The sequence below is a fragment of the Notolabrus celidotus genome, chromosome 16 (genome assembly GCF_009762535.1).
Source record: "Notolabrus celidotus isolate fNotCel1 chromosome 16, fNotCel1.pri, whole genome shotgun sequence".
In the NCBI taxonomy this organism is placed as follows: Eukaryota; Metazoa; Chordata; class Actinopteri; order Labriformes; family Labridae; genus Notolabrus; species Notolabrus celidotus.
In genome coordinates, this window is record NC_048287.1 from 19,363,675 (window position 1) to 19,384,757 (window position 21,083).

Here is a 21,083-nt window from a genome sequence, read left to right on the forward strand (position 1 = left end):
ACAATAATTTTACAAAACCTTCTGAGGTGCTTCATTTTGGTGCAGAATTCTCATGAAAAGTTACATTCGAATCTTTCCACTTCACAAATATAAATGTATCATTATTTATGATTTTCAAATATTTTCACACAAATATTCAAAAGGTGTACATTTCGAGGCGGTAGGAAAAAAGGAAGAATTAAATTTGTGTAAACTGTGTTGCCAGCTCTAAAAACACTTAAAGAAACACACACACCTCCTTTACCCCATCAGATTACTCATACATCAGCACAGAAGGGGGAACGGATCCAGACTTGACCCTGTGGTCACTGTGCTTCATGCTGATGATGCTCAGCCAACCAATAAGGACAGCCGACGCCGGCCTGCCGGGGACCAGTGCTTCAGAACAAAGAGTCACTCAGTTCCTGTCAACAAGCCTTCTTCATTGACTCCCACTATGGCATACGATAAACACAAACAACTGCAAGGACTACAAAAAGAGCCGGCAAAACAAAAAACAAGTAACGCCTCTTAGTTAGCAGCAACAGATCTGTGTAACACTGCACAAACCAACAAGTCAACAAGTGGTATCTTGCTCCCCACAAATCCAAAACAGGGGGCATTCTGGGCACAGAGCCAACCATCCAGATTCTTTGGAGCATGCCACCCATCGCCAACCTGGGGGTGCCCGCTTTGTTAGCTGTGCAGCTGCTGCTGAAACGGGGCGGCATGCCCTCACAAACAACCCCCACTTCTAAATTTTAAAGTAGCCAGCTCTAATTAATTTAACAAACACATATGGGGACAAGCACATCCCTGCTTTATTACACACTCACGCACACAAAAAGCAGCACATGGGAATCTATGCACGCGCACACACACACACACACACACACACACACACACTGAGAAGACCCCTCCTCCTCATTTTATGGCTTGTTTTCGACCTCAGTGGGAACCGAGTGCTGAAAGAGACTTGACCATTGTGCTGACAGGACTCCACTCTCAGCCCCAGCTGCGCTACTCCAGCCTGTGCCGGTGACTGTAACTGCATTGTGCAACAGCTTTTGTGAGTGCAGAGCTGCATGCACAAATCCACGAATGCAAAACAGGAGCACCCAAGTTAACTTGGAATATCTACTGTTATTTTCTATATGTATAGTTAATTTGACATGCATGCAGCTGCATCTCTTCACCCTCCTCATATCTCACATTAACATAAAGGAAATGTGAACAGCCCTGCTTCTGTGGTAACTCACAGTTGAAAGAACATTTCCATTCTGGCAACAGAAATAAGATTCAATATTACAGCCTGTAAGTTACCTCATCAATGACAGATATGATGTATGCAAGGAGGCACAAAACCACATCATTCAAAACAGATCAAAATCAGGCTGTAAACAAGCCATTATTCGGTCACATGCTTCCCTCAGTCACTCCCTCACTAAAAAAAAGGACAGAAAACACACACACACACACACACACACACACACACACACACACACACACACACACACACTTCCCCAATGCCAGAAACAGTGGTTTTATCCAAAAGCTGGACTTGCTCCTCTTTCTTACCCAATCTTCATCTGTGGACGACAGAGCATACAAGTTGGATAGGAAGGCAATTAGGTCACTGCTAATTAGGCCCAAATCACGACTACAAATCTGAACATCATCAAAACTTCCTATTTTGTCGTTAATGCTCCAGGAAGCCTATCTCACTCTGTTTTTATAAACAATAACAACCTTGTGTGCAGAATATAACAATATAGCATTCCCCTTACAGGCTACATTATCAATAAATGAAAATGTCCAAAAATAAAGCACATTCTTCAACGCAATTGTGCAGTGTAACACAGGATGTGCAAAACTATGCATAATAAATGTGATAGAGCTTATACGTATGTGCAAAGATCTCATACCGGCTCTTTTCGTGGTCCAAAACGCTGCAGTCGCAGCGTGTTTGTTTGCCTCGGCTTACCCACCCACATAAACATTGCGCAGGCCCTATCAAGCCCTTTGTCCCATATATATGATGTCGCCAAACATCATGACAGCCCGCTATTTAACACAATATGCATGCAAAATTGCATTGTCGCCGTCTTGAATAACGCTGTTACTGCCCCAGCTGTTTAATTTCTCACTAAGCTAAAGAAGCAGCAGCGGTGACACCGTTAAATCCGCTGCATGCATGAAGCGGTTAAACGCTGCAAAACACCGCACAACAACAGTGAAGAGCTGCCTGCCGGCCGGGGCGCTTTACCCGCACACGCACGCATGCACTCACACAAACACACACACACACACACGCACACACAAACACACACACATACCTTTAAGCTGGATTTGAGCGGTCCTTTGGTTGCAGAATGGTTAAACCCAGCCGCTATCTCGTCCTCGGAAAACTCTTTCAGGCTTCCGTCTTGCATGAGCACGGTGTAGACGCTCCGCCGGGCTCCTGCGGCCGAAGAGACGTCTCTGTTTTCCTGCTTCACCGCCTGGACCACTCCTGTCACCGGGGCACCGTCCCCCGTCGGACTCGGCGCATAAATGCGGCTGCCGAGGATCGACCGCTTCACCAAACGCCTCGTGTGCATGTCTAAAACTGTCTCACTGAATTCAAAACCGGCGAACCGGTGAATTTAGACCCCCAAACGTCGAATTATAATCGGTAAACAACGTCAAGAAAAACACAAAACCGCAGCGGGTAGACTACGCGCTCCAACAACCCTGGTAAAATGTTAGAAAGCGACAACATACTCGGAAGGCGAGAACTCCTGACAGCGTCCTAAACGCACCGGACTCAAAAGCACCGAGAACGCAGGAAGAAATTTGAATTAGCACCCCACAAAAAGCCTACAACACGCAAACGATTCATTCGCCGCTTCACAACCTCCACATCCAACCGGCTACCAACCTTCCACCGCTCGACCTGTTTGTTTTCCTCACTGCTCCCTGTGAGCTGAGGGGGCGACGGGAAAACACGGACCCCGCCACTCACAGGACCCGAAATGACATCTGTACACGATTGAACCAAATGGCGCACTATGTGTTGAAAAAAGCCTTGGACATCTAAGAACGGGAGCGAACACGTCGAATGATTTTACATGGCTCGACCTTGTGCACTGACATCCTACCATAGACTTTGAAAAAGGATGAAAACACGACCATCAGCTGAATCCAGCTCCAGGTACTGCGTCATCCAGTCCGCGCACAGCTCCGACCGAGCAGAGCCTCTACCGGCGGAATGCTGCCTGTAAACATGTGCGGTCCGGCGGCCTAGGCAAGCCATGATTGGTCGGCGCAGCACACGCCTCCACAAGCCTCCATTGCTCCCCCTTCTCCTCCGACAGAAGGTAATGCAAGCCGGGAGGATGCTCCATTCAAAACAATGACGCAAGGATGGAGAGGAAACCAGAAGGGAGGGGGATTGGCAGAAGAAGAGAAAGGGAAAAATAATAATTTAGGCTAAGGGAAAGAAAACTTCTGAAACAGACTGGCTACAACTTAGTTGATAAAGGCGTGTGGCCTACTTTCCAGGTGCCATGGGACTCCTAAATTACTGTGATCTGGTTTGTAATGGACTGCAGTAGTCTATTTTTGCGAATGTAAACAAAACTGTTAATTTAATTTGTAATGGGGATGTTATTATGGCAATTTTATACATCTAGGGAGAAAATGCTCCATCATCAACTGCGCAGCACTATCAGAAAACATGTTATAATATTTATGGTTATTAGAAATAGTGTTTTATTTACATATACTAGCTTGGATGTTGTGCAAATATTTAAGCACATAAAAAGGGTAGACCTAAGCCAACTCTGTCAGTGGCACATAGATACCTGTATACTGCAACCATATTTCTTTGTCTCTTATAAAGCTGCACTTGATAACATTTAGAGGCAGCTTACACTCTCATTAATGTGACATCCTACACCAGGGCTATTCAATTTAATTTTTGGTCTGGCCAGATTTTCAGACTAAGGACATGAGCTGGGCCAGACATTTTTAGCAGACAGTGAGCAAAGTTAACCATTTAAAAGAAAAACAAATAGATAAGATAACAAACACACTGGATGTTTATTAACGTATTGCCACATCCAAAAGGGAATAAACACAATAAAAGAGCAGCACTTAAACTAAACCTAAGCTGAAATACTGCCTCTTTAAATTTTACATTTCAAACACATAACTTCAACACATTTTGACAGGTAAATAAAAGCACATGTTAAGGTGCATATGAACAAAAAAAACAAAGTGCAGATTAGGAACACCATCTTTTGTTTTGATCACATCTGAAAGTGCATAAAAAAGTAACTTGCTTAACAGCAACTATTCAGAACTTGAGGTATTTTTCTTCTTTTGAAATAACAAAAACACAGTTTGTCTCTGTCCATATTTGGCCCCATCTGAGACAGATGCTTTCAATGTTTATAATAATGTTGAATTTTTTGTAAGAGCTTGTCAGTGTTAGTAAAAGATGTTTTTCTTGTTGGACCTAAGTCACAATCACTCGGCAGTTGCTTTCGGGCCACTCGAGGGTTGCTTTTGGGACACATGTGGCCTGCGGGCCACTAATTGAATAGGGCTGTCCTACACCAACAAACCTAAAGTGTGACCCCACAATGTGTCTCAAGTTGTTGCTCTCTAACACAAGAATATACATCTGATATATGTTTGATCTCATTAGGGAGGCCCAGTGCTTTGATAAATCAAGTTTACCATGAGACATCTATTTGGATTATCATCCAGTGTGACAGAGAGAATATCCCAACCAATGGTATCACAGTAACAAATGGCCTATTTAATGTCAAACCTAATGTTTAAAAAAAATAATGTTCAGCTCACAATCATTCTAGATGACAGCACTCACACTGAATAAAAAAGACATGATTACTGGATTTATTATATATATATTTTAATAGAACAATTCATGTCATAAAATATTTACATGCAGAGAATGGAAAAGCGGACAGAGTAGGGAGACAGATGTGTCCATAACTTCTAAAACAGGCTTTGCCCTGTGATCAAAGGCAGGTGTCACCATGGAGTTATCTGCTGGTTGCGTGGGGAATAAATGGTCTCGTTACAGGAGAGAAAGGTAGCAAGGGTGCATTTCCAAACCTCTACCACACCCCACCCCCTGCAGGGAATTGTGTGTGTATGTGACCAAGATAGACAGCTAGAGAGAATATGTAATTTTGGGTAAGTATCTATTTATTAACCATGTCTTTGTGTGTGTGTTGTCCTGATTACATTTGGCACTAAAACACCCCCTTTGACAGTTAATTTCCTTTGAGGTCATTTAAAGCATTCTGTGAGCACCATTATATTTAAATAATGGCACCACCCTGACACACAGGCACATCACTTGGCAGAGAGTGTACATAATGATCATCAATTCTTTGCAGGAATGAACACACTTTTTACTGGGTTTCATTTGTACTTTTTGGCTTATGAAAAAATGCTACTGGATGCAAATGAGATCCTCTTCCACTAGCGTTGCTGGGAGATGTAACAGCATTTGAAATGTCTGATATAATTTATGAATCTAAAACCAGTCAGCGTAGGCTCACTGTTTGTCTGAAGCGACAACAAGCTCCTGCATGTCTAATGAAACTTGAACTAAGGCTGGAGTTACTGTGGTGCTGTAATATTATCATGTGGGAGGAAACAGATGACACCAATATTTCTGGAGATACTGTAGCAGTGAAAGAGATATTTACAGCAAAGACAGCTCTTCATTTGAAAACAAACAACAGTACTGAGGCATTAATTCATTTTTTTCTTAAATAAAAGTACCACACTTCCTTTAATCGCATGTACCAGAACATTGTACCATAATTCTGACATGTGATTGATTAGTTATTTTCAGAGTAGCAACACACGATGAAAAGCAACATCCTTAAAACAAAGCAGACATACATCAGTGCTTTTAACAGATTTCCTCTAAAATTATACCACTCTGGACATTGTACGAATAAGTCAAAGCATACACAAACCATCCAGCGAGTAACAGTTGGTTAAAATAGTGCTCTAATAATATATACAAGCCTCAGTTGGCATGTCGTCAGTACAAGCTACAAACAGACGGATATGTTTTTTTTTTCTCAGAGTGCTACTGGTAATTTACAAAGCGTTATATATTCAAACTGTGCAGAGACATAACTGGATTGTGACAATGCTTTTGATAAATGCAGTACCATGTTATCGAACCTTGTGCTTCAATATCATCTGCCAACAGAAGGCTATATAGCTGTACCAAAAGGACGCTCAAAAACAGTTCACAATATGCTGCTTTTGAATGTGTGCAAAATGACCAAAAATATGTTCTCATATATGCAATTTTTTTTAAACAATGGATAAAAAAGTCAGAGGAAGGCGTACCTTTACTATCATTATCACACCACTCAATATCATTTTGTATCTTTATAAAAATGCTAGAAACTTCTATAAAAGCCTACTTTCTTTTTTCCACACACATACATTATAATATTCCACAATTACACAACACTACGTATTTCAAATAAATATGAATTTGACATATTGTTCAGAATGTATTGAGAAACTGCAAGCTTGAGTGAAGCTTTCTTCCCACTCGGAAATCTAGTTTCCATTTTGGTTCTGCATATGACTCATGTCATATACCTGCCCTGTCACATAACCAAGATATATGTTTACTGTAAATACTCAACAGAAGAGATTGTATATATCAGTCAAAAACACAATATTTGTGGATGGTGTAATCTAACAAATGCTATATTTTACTTTGTGAAACCTCACATGGATTTAAAGCACAGTGGAGGTATTACTGAACTGAAAATGAAAGTGTAGAAATACGTACACCATCTGGAACCTCAATAAAACATGACGCGTAGTAGCTGCAGAAACATTGTTACCTTTCTATGTACAATAAGTGCATGAATGTCATGATTATATGGCACTGAATTTTTGAGACACTGATACCATCCTTCTCTAACCTTTAAAATATAGCAGATGTGCTGTGATTGGATATTTATTCGATCATTTATTCATTTTTTTAAAAATAAAGTGTTGTTTAATGCGTCTGTGTTACGCAGTATGTTTAATAAACAAAGCAGAAGCTTGATTCAAATCCAAAGTGCACCCTTTCACATGATCAATGCCCAATGACTGGGGTACTACAGTTCATTTTCTAGTACCAGTACCGCTGAGATTCCACTGGTTGATAAATTAAAAGTTCAGATATGATCAAACGTACCCAAGCTGTAAAGAGGACACTCATGCGTCGATGTCGAGCTATTTTCTGCGGTTTTCCCCAAGTCATGCCTCAGAGGAATGCTTGGTTGCAGGTTCAAAGCACTACAGTGATGTCTGAAAGATGTAAAAGAGAAAGGGGGAATGTCCTTAAACACCATGAAGATGATGAAGGAAGAATTCAGAGGCGGGATGTCTCTCGACTCAAACCCAACTCTCCAACACTCTCGTAATCAGGCTCTGTTTTCGCAGCATCTGAGCCCTCAGCCTCCAGCCCCACCCTGTGATCATCATCTGAGCTGCCAGTCTTAGGGATGCGGATGGTTTCGTAGCCGGGGTCCGTGCTGTCAGAGAGGGGGTCTTCCCCTGGACTGAGCTCATCGGGCTGGGTGTAGAAGTCTCGGACGGTGGCATAGAGGTCACTGGAGGAAGAGGTGGGGACGAGACCTTTGATCTCTGCGATGCTGCTGTAGTCGTGCTCTTTGTCTTCCTCGTTCACGGCATCGTCAGAGTTCGTTTTGTTGACTGTGGAGTACACTGCTGCCTAAAGAACACAGAGGAACACAAAGGTCATATATGATTACTTTACTTTGGGCATAACATAGACTTAAAAAAAGAAAAAAAAAGACGTCTACATGACAGCTCCTCAAAAGTAAAGCTCCTCATACTAACTGAGTGCAGAATAGGTCCCAAAGCACACCTCCTCCATGCTAACAGATGAGATATGGGTCAAACTAAAAAATTCAAAAGCATGCCAAACACATTTTTCTCAAACCTTCCTGATATTATAGTTGGTTCTTATCTTGCTGATTTACTTCCAAATATTAATCTTTATTAATGTTACACTTAATTTAATGCTATAAAAATAGTCACAGCCCCATGACTGACAGCTCTGTGGCCAAATGCACTGTTTGCACCTGATTAGCAGAACGAGTTAACACACAAAACAGGAGTCATTGAACTCCCCAACCGTGAGAATATACTGTATTTAAACTGACACAAGGACTGTAACTCTATGGAGTCTATAGTGTGTACAAGGTCAGCTTAAGAAAATAATTGACTGAGAGAAGATTCATTATCAACTGTCTTTAGAGTTGTCAAAGTCATGTTTTGTGACCACTGGGATGATTTACAGCTTTTCCTGTCAATGCTTTCAATGTTCTTCTTCAGATTTATTTATGTATTTTAGAAGTTTTGACTGTGGTTGGAAAGGAGAAGCGTTTTGTAGGTGTTACGTTGAGCCTTAAATTTCTCCAAACCAATCAATCTATTCATTATAAGAGAAATCAAGACATGACTACTCCAAAATAAAAATAATAACTATTTGCATTCCCATAGAAGAGGTTACACACATTAATTAAGATTATGATTAATGTATGATTGATACTATGTGACGTTACCATTTTAAGGGTCACAAGGGACATTTAACTACTTTTAGTACATTTTTATAACTATATCTCACTCTTTATGTAAGTAACATCTCGTGTCAAGTGAAACAACGTAGGTTGGAGGACCCTGAAGCAGACACGCACATAGGAGCAGGTAAGTTTGCAAAGAGTTACTTGAAAAAACAAAAACTGTTCAAAACAAAATCTCTCTTGTAGCCAACTACACACAAACTAAAAACTGAGAGGCTAAAACTGAACTACAATAAATGCAAGCAAAGGCAGTAAATTACAGCTGACTAGTTGCACAGACAAATCAGGCAGCAGCACCCAACCTATATAACCTTCTGATTACTGATCTGCATCATCTGTGAACTCAGCAGGAGCCGGATGGCAACAGAGCACACAGATGTGTTACTCCTGTGTCCACTAATAGGGGGGAGAAGACGAATCCAAAACATAGTGGGCATAATATACTCACAAGGAATAAAAATAAATGAAATGAACAGAGTATGGATTGTGACAGTTAGTAGTATTTTCACTTAAAGAAAGGACCTGAATACTGTTGCGTGTATGACAGGCCATGACAGTTTCTTTAATTAAAGAAAAGGAATCTGAACACACAAAAACTAACTCAATGATGCATTTGTGCCAAAAGATCCCTCTTAGCCTAATTTCTGATGTAGCATGACTACATCCTCAGTATTTTTTTTCTGTCTTATCTTTCCAGTGCTTTCAGCATCAGCATTCACAGACTAAAGTGCTGCCGTCTCGGGACTGGAAAACTACAGTTTTGGGAATAAGGGAGTTTAACACACACTTACCTCATTGTCTGACAGAATGTGGTTGTGGAACCCCGGTGCGGGAGACAGTGGGGAGTGTAACTGTAGGAGAAAAGAACAAAAAGATAGATTTAGATATGGCAGGCTGCGTGTGATAAGAAAAGACTGAGCGCAGAGTCAGACGTTCAGAACACACCCAAGGCTACAGAGTGCATGCTTGCGTCTCCTTTTTGAAACAATTGTTTGTCAAACAAATGTAACAACAATTGTAAAAATGTGTCAATCTTAAAAAAACTATGAAGCTGAATCTTAATGTTGTAAGAAAAAAAAAGGATGTTTTAAACAGCTTTATGGACTTTGAATAAGAAATGGCACTTCTTATTGATTTGCATTCCTAGAACAAGCAGGCAAATAACCATCAAGTTGTTAAAATCACAAACACCAGCGGAAAATCTCTTTGTATGTCTTAACAGAGTGATCAATAAATTAACTTTGAAACTATTCCCAGCAGTGACAGAGAAATCAGAGCCAACATTTGCCATTTCTGCTGGGGCAAAAACAGTGCAGAGCTAATGTTGTATACAAGCAACCGTTCATTAAGAAAATTATAGAGTGGAAGTCAATAGGCAGCGACAGAGAGTGTGATGTTTTTGTGCACGGCGTCTGTCCAGCGTATGATCGATGAGGGAGCCATTAATCAAAAACACACGAGACAGAAGCAGCAAACACTTCAGGAGTCTAATGAGAACCTCTATATCGCTGCCAGCGTTGACTAAGTAGTTCATATCCCATGAAATTTATGAACACTTCTCTGGGAGGGAAAGACCACTTATTGTGCTTTCTTTCTTAGAATAAGAAAACAGATTGGATGAGTCCTTAGCTGGAGGCGTAAAGATTGATGGTGTTAAATTAAAAAATGAACCTCATTTTATTTAATTTTTTTGCATTTTAAGGACACTTGAATGTAAGGACTGCATAAAGGAGAGACTAGTACTGTGCGTTAAACCGTCTGCCAGAGATGTGTGCATCCACAGTTTATTAGTTTTTCACAAACATACAAAGCACATTAAAAAATGTTTACATGTGCAGTAGAAACCTGTAAAAAATCAAGCCAATAAGACAAACTCAAGGTAATAAAACTGTCAAATCACTATAATAACTTTAATATCAGGAAAAAATAAAAAAAAACTCCACATATAGAAAAATGCAGAACTGCAGTTTTAACCAAAACAAGGAAGAAGCAATGTTGATTAAGATATTGTTGATCAACAATTTTCAACTTTTAAACATCACTGTTAAGAATATATACATATTTTTTGACAGCAGGGAATTCCTAGGTCTGTTTTTGCACTAGACAATGACAAAGATGGAATCATTAAAACAGTTATTAAAGCTCATATAAGGAATTTTGGCAAGTCATGACAAAGACTGGAATATATACTGATTCGTCTTCATGAGTGACAAAAGCAAATAAGATGTGAAATGTTTGAAAGTGCGATTTTTGTTTTGTTTTATGGAGGTACCTGGCTTGGGACCACAGATGAAATTTAGCAGCTGTGCTATTTCGGGCATATTTACATAGATGCACACTGCTAAAATGTTTATTAACATGCATTGTCCTACTTAAATATACTAGATACATAAAATAGGTATAAAATAGGTAAGACCATCAGCGCACAGACTGACTATTTCTATAGAGCTAATTAACGCGCTGCCACAATGTGGTGTCAGATAAAGTCATTAATTGCACTGTGTCAAAAGCCTTTCTTCTCACATTGGCCATAGCAAAGAGTCTAGAGTACCGTTTCATTTGACTTTAAAATCATGCAGAATAAGACAAGTACAGGACAAATCTGCTAAGTTATAAAAGATACCACTCTGTCCACTAGGGGTGCCAGAGGGAAATTCTTACCAAGGAAATTGAAGGTTTTTAGCCTGCGATTTTAAAAGTCATGTGAAATAAATAGCATCATCATGCGGATACATGACTCTCTGGCATTTTTCCCAAACAGCCTTCATCAATACGATCACTTTCTGGATAGAGCTCGTTTGGGGAGGGGACATGATTACTTTTATAGATCAGTTGCACACACTGTAATTTAGCAGACGCCTTTTTCATTTTGCTCTAATTAGCCGACCAATTAGACAGAGTGCCCCAGAGGAGTATTTGTATTTAGCGTGGACAAAGGTGACTTGATCCAGTCACTGCACCTCAGGGTGGGTCCCACAATATTTGTTCATGAAATTGGCCGCCTCCTCATAGTTGGCTGATGTATCAAGTATCTGCAAATTAAAGTGGAATTTTCTGTAGTGTAAAACTGGTACTTAACCTGAGTCTGAGGCTTTGAGGAATTCAACTTGAGACTGTCATTAAGTGATTAAAGACGTAAAGATGGTTTTTGTGTGTGTGTTCATGCACATTTGAACACAACATCAGAGGAGTAATATACGTCTAATATTTGTTTCAATAAGTTGGATTGGTTTGCGTGTGCATGTGAGGCATGATCATTGGAATGTGTTTATGTCTTCGTATGAGATACAATGACACACAGGACATATATGAGTGCAACAGTAAGCTGATTACAGCAGCCTCAGAAGATGGACGACTCAGGTGACAGTGTGTCAATCATGCTGATGAGCGTGTTGACATTCACACATCAGAATAAATTCATCAGCTCAGATTATCTGCCTTCCTAGCCTTGCACGTGCTAATTCAACCATCAAAACAAACACGACTATGAGTGTAGAGTATGTGCAATATATATATAAAAACTGAAACTATAACCTAAAACATACTTTCATACCTACATTTTACATACACAAGTACTCAATACAGCAAAAGATTCCCTTCAGGGCCTTCACAGTGCTGATATGCAGTTTACCTGGACCACGTCCCTTGTGTGTTCCTCATCATCTCACTCACTGGGTCAAATTCATTTCCTGCATCTCACAAGGAAAGCCCGAAGGCGACACAGCAGCAAACTACCGCAAACAAGTGTTACTACTGTTTATGATGGTTCAATAACTGTACCACTGCACAGCATTGGAAAAACTGTGAATGAAAGGTCACAAACAGGCTTTGAGAGTGTGCGTTTCTGTGCAGCTACTGCGTAAATCACATTTATGTATGGAAAAATGTGTGTGAGCAGCATTTACCGAGCGTCTACCTGAGGGGATTCCTCTCAAGACATTTACATACAGGCACCCCCGGTGTGTGTGCAACTGAGTGTGTGTATGTGTGAGTGTATGAGAGTTTCTATAGAGCAAATCATCCATCATGAAGCCAGACTAACTGTCATAGTGATGGCGGCCAGCTGGCGCTCACTAGGCCAGTATGCACACACACACACACACACACACACACACACACACACACACACACACACACACACACACACACACACACACACACACACACACACACACATACCCAGTCTGACAAGACAAATCACCAACAGCTCCTGGTCATACACGGTGCAACCTGCAGGGAGCCACGAACATTCAGGGTTAACCTTAAATCAGCCCCGGGGAGTCTATGTGGAGCAGAATGTAAACACACACATGTAGTAGTATCTGTTTGTGTGAATGAGTGTGTGGGGGAAGGGTTGGAATAACTGAATTAATGCTGACTAGACAGGCCAAAGTATACATGTGGTGTATTCTTCTTGTGGGTGCATCTATAATTGAGTACATATTCCAGTGTGTGTGTGGGGGGGGGGGGTCTTCTCAGTGTGTGTGTGTGTGTGTGTGTGTGTGTGTGTGTGTGTGTGTGTGTGTGTGTGTGTGTGTGTGAGTGTGTGTGTGAGTGTTTGCCAGATTGGTTCAGAGGCAAAGATCAAGATTTCATCATCAATACGAGGTCAGATGAGGCGAGCAGCGCCTGCTGTCCAAATGAGCAGCAGTGATTAACTAATTGGCTCTAACGCCAGAGACAAAGGAATGGAGAGATGTGACACAGAGAAGAGAAGAGATGGAGATGATTAGAGGGAAAGAGAGTCCAGAGAAGAGAGTAGGATAAAGAATGAATCGGGTTCATTACAGTATGGAACTTATCATTAAAGATTTAAGAACATTTTTTAAATCCTCATACTAGTCCTAATGGTTTAAACACATTATCTAAAAAGGTATTTGTTGCTAAATCTGAGACACAGTAAAAAAGACACCTGACATTTTTTTGACTACCTTTCTTTCACAGAATAAATTGTGCACACACGACAGTGGCAAGAAGGTAAACAGAACAAGACAGACTGTAGACTGGAGGGCTGCAATTAGAGAAGTTTAGGTTATGCTTGGAGCTTGGGGATTTTGTTTGATATAAACTTGCCCCATGAAGACTTTTTAGAGTTGAAATTGTGCGCATAAATCTGTCTTTTCTTTCAGTTTTGACATTATTGACTGGAGTTAGCCCAAAAAAAGCATGCTCAAAAGTTCAATAGGCAAGTGTATTAACAAGCATATGTTCATCATTAAGTTTAAAACATACAGTGCAGCTTTGTATGATGAAAAGTGCAGTATTGTTGCAGGAATATTGCTGCAGGAAAGTCAACACCATACAACCGTGCTCAAAGACAAGGGATCAGCTAAGTCACGAGGAGTCATTCTCTCAAAACAGCGATCTATCCATCTGTTGTTGAGATCTGCACAAAAGTGGTTGATCAATAAACTGCTATCATGCTTTCAATTGACAATTGGAAAGAAAATCAGGTGGTAGAGATCAGTATAAAGAGTGAAAGGAGAAGAAAAAAAACGTTCCTCTTAATGCAGCTTTGAGACAGATTGTTGCTATGATTTACGTTTGTGTGTCTGTCAACAGTCTGATGCAATTCTCTCGTAGAGCCCTGTGAGAGTATCAGTGTGTGTGCTGGCTGCTTTGTGTGCGCGTGTGTCTCTGATGGATCTCGGCATGTGGACGGCAGCATGCTGAGAGCAGCAGCAGCAGCTCTGCTCTGTATGATCAGTGCATGACACTGCACCGCTCTTCTTCTCTCTCCACTCTTTACCTCTCCACCTTTCTTTTACTATTCCTCGCTCTCTTCTCCATTTCTCACTGTTCTCCTTCCACATTTCGGTGTTGTCATCCTTCTTTCTTCTCTCTCTTCATCTCTATTACAGATGTCTTCATTTATACGCTGCTGGGTTTCCTCTCTCTCCTCACTCTTGACTTTCTCTCTATCTCAGCCTTTATGCTCCTCTCAGCTCTTTTGAGCCGTCATCAGTCCGTCTTTATCTCTGTTTTATCTATTACTCTCTGCTACTCTTCTCACTCAAGCTCCCATTGTCTTTTTCTCTCTCTCTTAATTTTCTTCCCTTGGTCTGTCGCTCTCCCTGAGGCGGCACTGAGCAGGCAGCTTAGCAGATGATAATTGTAGTAGTGACACGTCTCCACTGTTCTTTCTTCCTTATGTTTGCTCTCCTGCTACTCCCGTCTTTTATACAGTGCTTCCAAGAAGATGACCTCAGGTTTATAGGGGGATAAAATATGTTGTTAGAGAGGGGATACCTGGCTTGTCCTTTAAAATGTAATGTTTAAAAATGATTCAATCACATTAAAACACTCTATAATAGGACTCAATAATTGTAAATGTCAGGAGCAAATCAATGAAAACATGACAGCTATGTTTCTGGAGTTGAACTTTATCTTGTTCAAACTTAATGGAAACGTGATTTTTGCCATTAGCTACAGTAGTTAGAGCGCTAGCTTTAAAAACGCGAATGCTAATGAGCACTTCCTAGCTTTTGTGTTAGGTTTATTAAGTTACTGTCCTAATTTAAAATACAGCAGTAATGTCGTTGACATTTTGACGGTATACCACTAAAGTGTAGAATTCTAACTAACTGCTTAATATATATGTGCTAATACTAACACTTCCTGCTGCTAACTGAGTTTAGGCGACCGCAGGAACTCTACCCTGGAACAAGGGACTTTACCCCTGAACTACGTGCGCTTCAACCGGAGGAACCAGGGTCTAAAGTTAGCTCAGGGGTAGTTAATCTCACCCCTGAAAAGCCCCTGCTTTGGGGGTAGTACTTTTCAAAGGTCTTGGGACTTTTGGTTGAACGTAACGGTGTTTGTGGAGTTAACACAGTTGTTGAAACACAGAGGGAGTTCCTGGGAATGCATACTAGTTTAGTTATTTATTAAGATTTCAAAATTATTATTTAATATAAATTTTTTTCTCCATATGTCACTGGCCTGATTTGCACAATCTACCTGGGACTTCAGCCCGCCGTCGAAACTTAGACGACGATGGGGGCAGAGGAACCTTTTTGTTCCGGGGAAAGTAGTTCTGGGGGCTAAAAGACCCTGGAACTCTTGGTCGAAATGCACCTTTTTGTTGTCTGTTTATAACTTTTATACTGCAGCAGATTCACTTAATTTTTTTTCTGTACTTCCAATTTATTGTCTGTGCAATGTCTTTTAGCTTCCATTAATGATTACTTATTGATTTTGATTTGTGAAATTAGACTGCCTTAAATCTTTGCACTGGGCTGCACTGTGGTGCAGTGTTAGCACTGTTGCTTTACAGTCAGAAGATTCCTGTTTCCAATCACAACTGGTGCCTGTCTGTGGAGAGTTTGCATGCTACCCCCATGCATGCATTCATGGGTCCTCTCCAGGTACTTGGGTGTGGGTGTGTCTGTTTGTTTGTCTTTATGTTAGCCCTGTGACAGGCTGGAGACCTGTCCAGCATGTACCTTGCCTCTTGCTCAATAAAAGCCGGGACAGGCTCCAGCCCCACCGCCCTGAGCAGGATAAGTGGAATAGATAAAGGTTGGATGGATAGATCTTTGAATTTTTCAAACAAAACCACTGCTTCCTGTAAAGCATAATCATTTTGAACTTTAATCTCCAAGTTTCAAAATTGTATTGAAAAAAAAAAATGCAAGAAATAGGAATTTGTAGTCGAATATTAAGCTATAAATGATAGCTTTGAATGATAATTCTTCTGTATTATTTAAACATCTTGACTCTACAGTTCTCTTTTAAATGAGGTTATTTCTGTTCTATCAAATCAGGAATTAACCTGTTTATTGAAAATGTGAGCTAGTTAAAATCTACAGGTGTAACACCACAAACACACACCATCCTCACCTCTCCGTTGTGCAGCCCAGCCCCCGCCAGCCCATTCATCATCACCGGTTGGTTGTCATTTTCATCCAGAACCTTCTCTGGTACCGGCGGAGGTAAGTCCTCCTCTGGCTCCTCCAGAGGCTTACGAGAGGGGACACTGGCATTATCCGAGCGCCTTCTGGCCTCCATGTCAGCGCTGTGGCGGCTCTTCTTATTCAGGTCAACTGAGGCGTACTCAACCCCTGCACACAGGGGCCCCCGCTCAGGTGTGCTGGGGCTGAGGTGGCCATTGAGAAGGGTAGGGGGATGAGGAGGAGGAGGAGGGTCATCGGGGCTCAGCTGGAGGGTACCGTTGGGGAGGCCAAGCTGTGTTGGCTGGTCTTTGAGTTCCTTGACCGTCTCGTACAGGGAGTCTTCAACGCTGACATCCCGTGATGCAGACACCATCTCCTTCACCACCTGGGTATTAGATACGAGAGCTTAAAGTTAAGATAGGACATATGATGGGGATGTTTTCTTCTTCAATCTCCTTCAAACATTATTTTATTCTCTGTCTTGTTTAAACCTTGGTCGGATAAATCAAAATATCGAGCACCAGCCCAGCCAATAAACGCTTTAATCTTCTGTATTAGCTCATTCACGCTCATGTGAAGTGAAAAACATTGCTTCTATTTTTGAGGTGACTTTAATCAATGACCTCATAGGTGCTGTCCCCTGAGGCTGGGGGTCCGTCCCCGATAAGGGCGTTGTTGGGAGGGATGCTGGGAAGCTCACGATCCTGAGGACACTTGGAGGACCTGAGCTCTGATTGGCTGGAGAGCAGTTCCTCTGACGGCTGGGGACTGGTGTCCTGTGTGTCTGTGAGGACTGGTGGAGCAGGAGGAAAGGAAAGAGAGTCAGGGTAAAAAATCACACTTATCATTAGGTGACTTTCAATGAGGATATTCTTGACATTTACTTTAAAGTCATTTCATAATGAGTCATGTTTTGGATGAGTTAGCTGTGATATTTAGATCAGAAACAGGCTTAACATGCGGGAACAGGGACTCTAATATCAACATCATTCAGTTCAAACTGTGCCATGAACAATGAAGGCATGACATGCTCAGCTAAAGCTAACTAACTCAGCTATCTTACTTGTACCGCTGGTTAGAGGACCATTGTGAGAGGTGCTGACCGCCCCGTCAGTGGCAGGACTGTCTGCTGATTGGCTGATGGTCTCCCTCTCCGACACCTGCACAGCAACAAAAGAGGAGATGTTTGTCACATGGGGCATTTAAGGACGGAAGGAAGGAAAACATTTTTCAATTACACGTCACACCAAAACAAAAACAAAAACAACGCCTAAGAAAGAGTTGGATCTAAAAAAAAAAGGAGCTGAAAATAATCTGCATGTTGACTTGCACTTGACTCTCACACTTCAAAAGTCAAATTTGGCGAATTTTATGAGTTTGGGGATCATTTTTCTGAACTTCGGTTTTGCATCACTGATCACTTGTTCACTCTTCTCTATCTGTTCCTTTGTTAGCATTTCAAATCATCACTGATTACTTAAAGCCCATAATCAGTATGTTAAGCACGCTTAATTAAATTCAGTCTATTTTTATCAATCAACATAAGACATTTAGAGATTGATCTTTGCCTATTGAAGAATTGATGCCGTTTATTTGTATTGCAGATGATTATACATTTCTCTTACGATAAAATATAGACTAAAAAGTTGCATGACGGCATCTCGCTTTATGTTTTGATGTCAAATTATTAAGAGACACTGAAACTTAGTCTGGCCTTATGAACTGTAACAAAAGGGAGAGCTTTTTTATCTACTTATTTTCTTTTATTAAGTTGTAATTTTATTAACTTATTTTGGCTTTCAGGAGTATTACTATTTCTTTTTAAATTTTATATACATATACTGCTCCTTTTTTTTAAACTGAATCTGTATTTTTAAATTCTTTTTCTTTTTCTTTAGGGGGGACTATGTCTGAAGAATGTACATTTTATATGTTCAAAAGCTAATAACAAATATATTGAAAAAAAGAGAGAGAGATACTGATAGTTAGAAAAGATATCACAATAACAAAGATGAGGGAAAAAGTCGAATTCACATGAATAAAAATCATCGCCCAAGAAGATGAAACCCACAGGACATTTATTCCCCTATTTAACCTTCCCTCCCTCTACAATAAAGTCAAGGCTAGAAAAAAACAACAACACTGCAGCTGGCATCGGTTTGGTCCTGCTCAAGGACACTTCAGCAGAGCAGAACGTCGAGTCTTTAAACCATGTCCTCAAGCTGAAGGCTGTTTTCTAGACTTGTAATATCACAGGGCTAAATCAGCAGCAGCAGAAACAGCTCTACATGTGAGCAAACACTTCAATCAACACTTTCCTCTAATGAGTGTCGCAGAAATAAAACTGCACCAGTTTCCACTGTGTATATAAGCACCTGCCGCATTGAGGCATAGCTGATCAAAATACATGTTAGATACAAACCGTCTTGTTTTCTACTGCGATGATATCACTCCATCACACATGCGTAAGAGCTTACAAAACACTGTTTGAATATCTAACCAGGTGCAAGTCTCTTTGTTTAGGTGTGTTGTTTTCTTTCTGTTAAAGCAGAGGGTTGTGTATCTGAAGCTCCACAACTCCACCTAGTGGTCAATTACTCTCATAACTATTGATGGTTATGATGTAATCTTTAACTATTTTGTGACCTAAATACCTCATCCCTTTCTCTTTGGTCGTTTTGCTTTTTTGTCCAATGTGACACAGAGTTACAATAAATGAAATGCTAATTTGTACTCTAGGTCACCATCCTTGAAGCTCAAACCTTTCTCATTTTATGCCACATTCATAACCTGACCAAGGTCCTTATGGTAGAGACATTGATAATCCTAGGATCATTTTAGATTGTGTAGCATTTTAGAAATAGGCTAAGGTCCCAAAATGATCAATACCTGTCTTTATCTTTATTTTGTATCATGTAAAAGTGTGTGATGAACCTAACTTTACACAAAACAAAACTACATAATCACTGGATCCTGTGTTTCCGAGCCTTTCTTGATACTGCTTACATTTGTAGTTTATGTATTTTTATAATTTCACTTTAATTCTTTCAAATATTTTAACTTTTTAATTTTAACTACCCTAAATGAATAGATTTTCTTTTAAGCATTATGATTGCATGACCTGTCTTTTCTATTTTGTAGCCTTTGTGAAGAACTTTGTTAATTTGATATCACTAAGTTCTCTACAAAGATTAGAATTTATGATATTGTAGTTGCTGTGTTATGAAGCCCGGCATTTGTGCCCTATCCCCACATGTCGCTCCTCACTTTCTCCCTGTGTCCTGCTCTATTCACTGTCCTATACTGTCTGAATACAGGCATAAAAGCCAAAAATATAACTTAATAAGACCAAAAAAAAGATATGAAAAGACATTTGGACACATTGTGGTACGTGAGGAGTGCTGGTTTGCTTATGAATAAAGAGAGTATCAATCGTATTAGTATTCATCAAAATCAAAAAGGCTTAGAGGAGTGTCCAATGTGTGTCCGCTTGCTCACACACACACACACACACACACACACATAAAGAAACAGCTGCAGAGGGAGTGACAGGATAAGAGAGTGAGTGTACGTGCATTTGTCACAATTAAATGTTGCTTGGCAAGTGAAGCATTACCATTATGGAAGTCAGTAATTACGCAGCACTTTCTTCTTCCCATGACAGCGTGGTCAGGGTATAGTGTCTCTAAAAGGCAAAGGTCAACCCCATTAATGTTAAATATTTACTAAGTGTGAACTTTTTTCCTTTTATTTGATAAAATCAAAACATATTCTCAATGACTTCAAAAAATGCAATTTAGAGTTTGTATGTATTATTTTTAATGACAGTTTGCATCAGGAGCAATCTCACTGGAGGCTGTCAGTCAGCTGTGTGTAAGGCGGATGTGTTTGTGTATGTTTCTGTGTCACTTTAATGGATGTGAGGACAGTGAGTGTGTGTCGTCTAAGAAAACAATGTGGATGCTTCTGTGTAAAAGAGAGAGAGAACCTGCAGGTAGCTTAATCTGTGCACTCTGCAACTGTTTTAGCAAGGTTAACCTGTGTATATTTATTGTATCATTTTAACCACCTGCCCTTCCTATTTTAGTGCTTTTATAGTTTTTTATCCCCAAAACCTCCTTTTATTTGTATTATTTTGTTTGATCTTCTAATTGTTTTTATATCCAAATCAAAAAAATATCCTATTTGATGACTTTGATACTCTTGATGCATTGTTGTTTGTTTGTTTGTTTGTTGTTTGTTTTTTAAATGTCACTGTAAATGCATCGATATCATTGTAAATGAGGGTTGCCCCTCAATGATCTCAATGATGTATAAATAAAGGTTGATTGTGTGCAGCACATGATTCCAACACAAATGTATCTAAGGAAATAATAAAGTGTATAGTATTGTTTTGTTTTGTTTCGTTTGGTATCATTTTGTTTGTTTTCATTTGGTAACATATCATTTTGTTTGGTATCATATCGTATTGTTTTGTTTTGTTTCTTCTTTTATGGTATCATTTGGTATCGTATCTTATCGTATCATATTGTATTGTATCATTTGGTATTGT

The 21,083-nt window shown here is 40.2% G+C and overlaps 2 protein-coding genes across 6 annotated transcripts in view; both read right to left on the reverse strand.

Annotated features, from left to right (window-relative positions):
• Positions 1–3,211, reverse strand: part of znf704 (zinc finger protein 704) — a 62,125-nt gene extending 58,914 nt beyond the window's left edge. Inside the window, exon 1 of one of the 2 annotated variants that reach the window (XM_034704218.1) lies at positions 2,316–3,211. In XM_034704218.1, the coding sequence (XP_034560109.1) occupies positions 2,316–2,579 (264 nt within the window). In that variant the 5' untranslated portion in view covers positions 2,580–3,211. The remainder of the gene's footprint in view (positions 1–2,315) is intronic. The other variant, XM_034704220.1, reaches the window with a different exon arrangement.
• Positions 3,212–4,883: 1,672 nt separating this feature from the next.
• The window catches only part of pag1 (phosphoprotein membrane anchor with glycosphingolipid microdomains 1), a 70,380-nt gene continuing 54,180 nt past the window's right edge, over positions 4,884–21,083 (reverse strand). For all 4 annotated transcript variants that reach the window (XM_034705575.1, XM_034705573.1, XM_034705574.1 and 1 more), the window contains 5 exons: positions 17,595–17,691; positions 17,155–17,324; positions 16,479–16,916; positions 9,428–9,487; positions 4,884–7,762 (listed from right to left, as the gene is read on the reverse strand). In XM_034705575.1, the coding sequence (XP_034561466.1) occupies positions 7,400–7,762; positions 9,428–9,487; positions 16,479–16,916; positions 17,155–17,324; positions 17,595–17,691 (1,128 nt within the window). In that variant the 3' untranslated portion in view covers positions 4,884–7,399. The remainder of the gene's footprint in view (positions 7,763–9,427; positions 9,488–16,478; positions 16,917–17,154; positions 17,325–17,594; positions 17,692–21,083) is intronic.